The 7,957-nt window shown below is 55.2% G+C and overlaps 2 protein-coding genes across 2 annotated transcripts; both read left to right on the plus strand.

Annotated features, from left to right (window-relative positions):
* Window positions 1-138: 138 nt before the first annotated feature.
* Window positions 139-3,198, plus strand: L226DRAFT_548054 (uncharacterized protein; the record flags this gene model as incomplete). The annotated part of the gene is made up of 11 exons (XM_067682560.1): window positions 139-579; window positions 636-837; window positions 918-1,121; window positions 1,146-1,195; window positions 1,272-1,322; window positions 1,387-1,562; window positions 1,629-1,725; window positions 1,782-2,241; window positions 2,269-2,362; window positions 2,397-2,458; window positions 2,513-3,198. 11 exons carry the CDS (start codon window positions 139-141, stop codon window positions 3,196-3,198), a joined length of 2,523 nt encoding a protein of 840 aa, XP_067530339.1.
* A 1,224-nt stretch (window positions 3,199-4,422) lies between these two features.
* On the plus strand, window positions 4,423-6,742 carry L226DRAFT_526450 (uncharacterized protein; the record flags this gene model as incomplete). Its single annotated transcript, XM_067679050.1, has 7 exons — window positions 4,423-4,731; window positions 4,759-5,100; window positions 5,227-5,353; window positions 5,682-6,055; window positions 6,090-6,398; window positions 6,431-6,521; window positions 6,639-6,742. 7 exons carry the CDS (start codon window positions 4,423-4,425, stop codon window positions 6,740-6,742), a joined length of 1,656 nt encoding a protein of 551 aa, XP_067530340.1.
* Between the last annotated feature and the right edge of the window lie 1,215 nt (window positions 6,743-7,957).

Here is a 7,957-nt window from a genome sequence, read left to right on the forward strand (position 1 = left end):
GGTAAGTGAGGTCATCTGTCTTGACTTCAGGTCTCGGCTTAAACATGACGTGAAACCTTTCCAGGCAGACCGTGCGATGCCCATGGCAAAACACTCCATGATCGTGGTGCACCCCCTCGTCCCCTTCCCGTTCGTTCCATGGATGACTGGACGCCCTTCGAAGACCGCGTCTCCTTCGAGCTGGCGGAGTTGTTGTATCAGAAGGAACAGATGCCCGCAAAGAACATCGACTCGCTGCTTCGCCTCTGGGACGTCTCGCTTCTGCCGCATGGTGACAAGGCTCCCTTCAATAACCACGAACATCTATACAAGACAATCGACGACATCCCTCTTGGTGATGTGAAATGGGAGTCTTTCAAACTGTCCTATGGGGGAGCAAGGCCTGCGCGCGACGCTCCAGCATGGATGGATGACGTGCATACCGTATACTTCCGCGATCCCCTGGCAGTCGTCCGTCAGATGCTTGCAAACCCTGACTTCAAGGACGAGATGGATTGGTGTCCTGTTCGTGAATTCGACCTCGATGGTAACCGACGCCTACACAACTTCATGGGAGGTGACTGGGCATGGAAACAAGCGGTGCGTACCAGCTTCTTGCGATCACTGTGATGAAGGAGGAGCTTATCAATGCATAGGAACTGATCAAGGAGTTGCCCAATACCCGAGGCTCGTCATTTGTGCCCATCATTCTTGGGAGTGACAAGACTACGGTTTCAGTCGCGACCGGTCAGAACGACTACTATCCGCTTTACCTCTCGATCGGCAACGTTCACAATGTCGTCCGTCGTGCTCATCGCAATGCTGTAACGGTGATCGCATTCCTTGCGATCCCCAAGAGTAAGTTGAATGCGACTGCTGGCGTTGATTGCCATGAAGTATTCACTTCTGATTTTCTTCAGCTACACGACAGTATGCAGCAAGCGTTGACTTCAGGAAGTTTCGCCGTCAGCTCTTCCACTCGTCACTCTCCCGCATTCTTTCCTCCCTCCGCCTTGCAATGACTGTACCAGAGATCGTGCGCTGTGGCGATAATCACTTCCGGAAGGTCGTCTATGGGCTGGGTCCCTACATCGCGGACTACCCCGAACAGGCGTTGGTTGCTAGCATCGTCCAAGGCTGGTGTCCTGTGTAAGTATATCCTCCAGTATCTGTTCATTTTCGGTCGTTGATCATTTGCATGACCCAGCTGCACCGCGTTGAACAAGGACCTCGACAATCCAGAAGGGGTCGTTCGCCGTACACGCCACATCACCGACTACATGGCATTGGAGTTCGATCTAGGTCCTCTGTGGGAAGAGTATGGGATCGTTGGCGACGTGGTAGTGAGTGGAAACTCTGAGATGTAAAGTATCCCATCGCTCATGTAGTACTTCGAACACCGTACAGCCATTTACGAACGATTTCCCTCGGGCTGATATTCATGAACTGCTCTCTTCCGACATACTCCATCAACTGATCAAGGGAACCTTCAAAGACCATCTTGTCGCGTGGGTGGAACAATACCTGAAGCACGAGTACGGGGACACCAGAGCCGCCGATATCATGGCCGAGATAGATCGTCGGTAAGAACTTATTACTCCTCGGCATGGGGTCGGTCTGAGTTAGCTGACATATTCGATCTCCTTCAGTATCGCTGTAGTGCCTCCCTTCTCGGGACTACGCCACTTCCACGAGGGGAGAGGATTCAAACAGTGGACAGGTGACGATTCTAAGGCGTTGATGAAGGTAGGGGTTGCAATCGTATTGATGTGCACTGTGCTCACTCATAAGTGCCTATTTAGGTCTATCTTCCAGCAATAGACGGCCTCCTTCCTTCTGACGTCGTCCTCACTATACGCTATTTCGTTGAATTTTGCTATCTGGCCAGGCGCGAGGTGCACAACGACAAGACGACCGCAATGATGGCTGCATCACTCGCCAACTTCCGCCAGTATCGTGACATCTTCCGGACGTCAGGTGTCCGCCCTGACAGATTCTCCTTGCCAAGGCAGCACTCTCTCACTCATTACATCGATCGCATCTGGGCCTTCGGCGCACCTAACGGACTATGTTCCTTCATCACCGAGTCGAAGCACATAAAGGCAGTGAAGGAGCCCTGGCGCCGTTCCAATCGATACGAAGCTTTAGAACAGATGCTGCTCACGAACCAACGCCTGGACAAACTGGCGGCCGCTCGTGTCGACTTTTCAGAGCGCCGCATGCTGGATGATAGCCTTTCATCGGCACTACTGGACACTCAAAGTAAGTCCGACCAGATCTGTATCTTAGAGTCTGCAAGAGCTGAAGCTGACCACATAAACACCTCTGCTCCATACAGGCATCGACCCTGTCACAACTTCTGGCCATCGCAGGAAGGCACGGCGTGTTCGTGTTAACCGGGCAAGCTTGAGTGTGAGACCTGACGGTCCCATGGAATGTCCCACTCCGTTGTCGCAGATGACGATGGCCCTCACTCCCCGTGAGTTGGTCTGCCACATGCCTCAATGTTATTTCATCAATTAACTCTGTCTAGAACGCAAGCACTCCTCTAATGCTGAAGAATTGGGCAAGGAGTTCGAAATCTCCGACTTTCGCAACCACATTCGCCGGTTCTTGTATCATCAACTGAACCCGGCCTCCACCGCTTCTGGTGCCACGCTCAACATTGACGCCTGTCCACCCTTTGATTTCGAGCGCATCTCCGTCTTCTATTCCGCTACAGCTACCTTCTATGCGCCCAGCGATGCCTGCGGTATTGGCGGTATGCATCAGGAGTTGGTCCGCGCTACACCGCGATGGCGCAAAAAGGCCGCCCGATTTGACTGTGTCTTCGTCAACAGGCAGAATGACCTCCCAGGGTTGCTCGGAATGGACGTCGCCCGCACGCTGCTCCTCTTTTCATTCAAGTACCGGGGCATTGTGTACCCTTGCGTGGCCGTGCGCTGGTTCTTTCGTACCGATGACCAGCCAGACGAGGACACCGGTATGTGGGTGGTCGAACCTGCCTTCTATCGTGCCGGACGGTCAAATAGGCGTTACCCCTCCATTTCGGTCATTCACCTCAACACCATCGTTCGCGCAGCTCATCTCATTGGGGTGAGTGTGGGAAGACCCGTTCCGCTCGATCTGGAGAGCCACGACAGTCTCAATCACTTCAAGTCCTTCTTCGTCAATAAGTACATTGATCATCATGCTTTCGAATTACTTCATTACGCTTGATACACTTGATACGCTTCGCTACTGTTTCATATCTCATCGCTGCATCGACTCATGATCCCCATCCTTATTTCTCCCCGGCGTCCATCAGTGACCGACCTTGTACTCTATTATCACTACTCTTCCCCGTCCGCCTACTATGTAGTACTCCGAGGACTCAACTCAGCTATCCTTCCGCGTCGCCTCACCCTGCTGATGCGGCATCTCCCCACCATCCCGTGAAGGCAGCACTCCCAGTTCCAGAGCCTGAGGGCTTGGAGGAGTCTTCGACACTCAGGCCAACCAGGCAGAGCTGGATGATGGCGAACACACCGGTCCTACTAGCACTCTCTCTGAAAACGATACGCAGAAGTCGTTCGACTTCACCGGCGAGCTGAGGAAGCTCAATGAGTCCGGCGGCTCATTTTGCGCAACCAGCTTGGCCTTCCGCCTGTCCCTGTGCTTCCGAAGAACCCGCGCCCTGCGCCTGCCGAGGACGTGCCCCATAATCTCTTGCACGTGGAGGAGACGATGTCGTTGTACGGCGGGTTGGACGAGGCCGGCGAGTCTGGCAACCGCGACTCTGCCAGTGGCCACTCGCAGGTTCACTCGCAGACGGTCGCGTGTACCCTCCGATCTCGGGCACATCTTCCTCTTGGATGCAGTCGAAGCCCTCCGAAGGACATCCCTGGCGTGACTTCAAGTATGGTGGCAAGCCCTCGCCGCAAGGCTCGATGATGTCGAGGACAGAGAGTCGCTCACGCTTTTGGACACCATCCTTCCGTTGCCGCACTCGAGGTCACAGTCCCACAGCTCAGGCTCCATGGTGGAGGAAGATAGCTCGATCCTGAAGTCTATTATGGCAAACACGACGGAGATCGTGCCCGAAGACGTGGAGAGTCGCTCGCGCATCAACTTTTGCGAGCTTGAGGCATGGCGCCGTCGTTGTGTCGATGCGTGTTGACGAGACAGCCGGTACTCAAGGCCACACCCGTGGCAAGTCCGTTGTCAGCTTCACAGACTTCGACTCGTTTGACGAGGCCAGGCGCGGCTTTGAGTTTGGTCCGAACCGCCCCGCCTTCTACCCGCCTGTCGACTGGGGCACAACAGGGACATGTCGTTCTTCAGTGGCATTACATCGGTCTCTTCGTACGGTGCGGTTGTCAATTCTGGCACGCAGGATCCATAGGCGTATGCTCACGATGGCCCAAGCCGCCGCCCAAGTTGATGGACGACATGTCGATCTAAATGTCCATGTTGGTCGACGACACGTTCTCGTTCATCCTGAATAAGCCGCGCAGGCGGGTGGACAACGACGCTTCGAGCTTCTACTTCCAGATGCACCCACATCGCCGTCGACACTGCCGTGGTCCTTCAAACATGTCCGTTGCATCCAACACGCCCCCGACTATCAGCTTGTACAACCGCAGCTTCAGTGCCCGTGCTCACCGCCGCAACGACTCGAACACCGGCGTGAGCTCCGTCGCGATGTCCTACGCGATGCACGGTGCTGGTGGAGGACACTCCGAGCGGCCGCGGCACAACCGCGACTTCTCGGTGCACTCGATCATGAGCGTCCGATAGCGCGACCGGGCAGTGGGCGACAAGATGTTTAACGTGCATAGCGCACCGCTCAGCACGATCTCTTCGTCGCCCGAGCGCATGTACAGCGAGCCCGAGGAGGTCAATCGCACGTCGTGGGATTCGATCATGGACAACACTGGCAGGTACACCTCGGTTGTGGACAACTCGATCTTCGACAAGACTGACCAGCAGACGTCTGTATCTTCGGAGTCCATCTGCGGGTTCGCTCCCTCGTATGTGCAGTATGGACGGTACATGACGAGCCAGCAGTTCCGGCCACTGTCTATCATGAGCGAGATGAGTTTCCACAGCCCGGTCAAGGAGGACGACATTATGATCACGGTGTGCATGGTTGATTCGTTACGATGATGCGGCGCTGACGCATTGGTGCTACAGATGCTTGGTGGATCTCACATCCGAAGGCGGTCGATAGTTCTCTCGTCCAGGCTTCACTGTGTGTCCGCACAGTGTCGGAGAGGAACAGGCACTCCGCACACCCGGATCGTATGCTGGCCGCCCCTCAAGGAGTCGCCCAAGAAGCCCCGTCTCAGCGCGCAGCCTTCTATCGCGTCGACGTCTTCCATGCAGTTCGGTGGTGAGCGTATGATCAAGCCCTGCTCGAGCGACAAAGCTTGGAGGATAGCGCACTCATAGCACAAGGAGAGGATCTCCTTGCTTCCTCAGGCTGTAAGTGATCTGATTCATCGTCCGCTTGGTCCCGTGCTTATGGGGGTGTTAGTGCGGGAACGCTCCATCTTCGCGCGGCCATCCCCAGCAGGACTTCTCGGTCAAGTGCTTGCTCGTCCGCCTCTTCTGGCGCTGATACGCCTCCCATCTCGGCCTCTGATGGTTCTATCTCCGGCGGTCCGCAATCTAGCATTGACCTTGGACGCCTCAGAACGCTGCTCACGAATGCCACACAGCCAATAAGCGAACTCGCGAGGGACGCGCTAGGGCTCGAGGAACCAGTCATCGTCGTCACATTGATGAGGCGCGCATGGCCCGGTCCTCGGTGTACGAGACCATCGAAGAGGAAGCGTCTGTCTACTCGAGCTCACCGTCGTCACAAAATTCGACCCCTCAATCGTCTGCGAAGAAGAGTTCGATGAACGACACGTCGGTCTTCGTCGTCAATCGGAGCGACAGGGACTCGGTTTGCAATGTTGAGTGGGACGACGAGCACAGCATCACCACGTTGCGCAGGTACGAGTACGCACTTCGGGACGAGGCACAAGTCACCGATGAGAGCGCAAGCGTGCCTGCGCGGATACATCCTTCTCGGTCTTTGTGCTGCAAGGTGATTAGTGTTGGCTTATCTTGATCTATGGTAGCTGATGATGTCCACCGGCCCTCCAACCTTCAGGAGAGCCTGTCGCCATGCAGGCTATGCTCGACCATTCACAGAACACGTTTGGTCCTCTTCCCTTGGAACACCGTCCTCGTCGCGTTCAGTTGCACACATCGTCAAGGGCGTCCCCGTACCTTCTCAGAGCTATGCGTTCGACTGTATATCCCGAGAAGTAGCGCGGTCCACCGATGCATGCAAGCCTCTCACGTCTGCCGTTCACAAGCCGTCTGTCCTCCGTGAGGTGTGGACCGCCAACGTCAATGTCCCAACTCTGCCGCCAGCGCTACTACTAGTAGGCGAGATCAAGCCATTCTCGCCTTCCAGGTCGAGCTCGAGACCTCCGAGCAGGACAAGAATGCGAGAGGTCTTCCCGCTCGTCTTCGAGTCACGTCGAGCACTCGAAGGGCGGTCCTTGGTCGGTCGAAGCGCAGCGCCGGGAAGGCCAGCAGCGACAACTTGAAGTCTCGCACTTAGGACTGCAATTCAGAGAACTTGGTCCTATGTGAGTGCTCTATCTTCGAGTTCGGAACAGTCAATGCCCGCAAGGATGAGGAGTTTATGCTCAAGATTGTGTACTTCAACAAGCTCAGGTCGACGCGGCATTTGTCCTCGGGAGCTTCTAGCAGTGCGCCGTGATGCCGCTTCTGAGGGGGCTCATGACATCGGACATGGCAGAGCGACGCCTCGTCGGCCTCGGGATCCTCAGTGGCTGGCAGCCCATTCGTAAGAAGTAAAGGCGGTGAGTGCTTCCAATCATCTTCATCCAACACGAGGCTGACGAGTTCCCCTGTCAAGATGGTGTCCGACCACATCTTCTGGGGGCAACCCGGGGCATAGCACGTCGGTGGACCCGATCGTGCGCTTCGATCGCGCGACCTTGTCCATGCAGTTCTGAAGAAGGAGCTGGACATCACCAACCCGAGAATGTCCTCAACGGAACGTCCATATTACATGCACGCCTTTCCTATCATGTATCTTAAGTGTCTTGCTCTCTTGTTTCGCCTGATCACATGTCGTCTTGGGTACTAGGATCTCTGGCCATACATTATACGTCTTCTTGAGCTTGGCCCTGAGGCGTGTAGTTGCCTTGGGAGTCACTTGCTGTCCATTCTGCTTAGGCACGTACATTCATGTCTTCCTTGAGCTGCCTTATGACGCCTTGGGGGACACTGCATTGACAACTTTGTTACCTTACACCGTCTTCACGACTTAGCTCCTGGTTCCAAGACAACCAAGACATGGCTAAGGAGTCATAAGGAGATATTGAATTTTGCTGATGTATACAAGTTCACTCATCAAGAGGCTCCTGGCACAGCGCCGGCCAGAAGCTGAGCTGGCAAAATCGGAAGCACCGGTTGCTATCAGTGTTGGTACGACACACTACGACGGGTCGACTCACGAACAAGAGCAGTGTTACTGCAAACGACTCGGTGTAGGAGCCTGTCCTCGCGAACTCCGGGCTTAGTAGGACGAGTCAATCATCGTGGCTGAGACCGTCAGAGCGGGAACAGTCGGAGGCGATTGCACGATCTGCGCTCGAAGTCTCCTGGCTGTGTCGTGGGATAAGTGTGCGTGGGGCCAGGAGGGGGTTATAGAATGCATATCAGATTAGGCTTCATGCAAGGATAAAACATACAATGAACGTCAGTAACCGTCAGGAAAGGACCCAGCGAGTGAGCGTGGGGACAAGGACGACGGACGTACGTTGGATCATGAATATTGCCGCAGAAAATCCGAGTTTCTAGGCCATACCATATGGTGTATTCGTTGTGCAGCACGGGGCCCAAGAAAGTGAGGAGTCGTTGATACGGCGCATGCAACTGTGCAAGGGAGTACGGGGTCGCGACGACT

Source organism: Lentinus tigrinus (assembly GCF_003813185.1).
Source record: "Lentinus tigrinus ALCF2SS1-7 unplaced genomic scaffold L226scaffold_44, whole genome shotgun sequence".
In the NCBI taxonomy this organism is placed as follows: domain Eukaryota; kingdom Fungi; phylum Basidiomycota; class Agaricomycetes; order Polyporales; family Polyporaceae; genus Lentinus; species Lentinus tigrinus.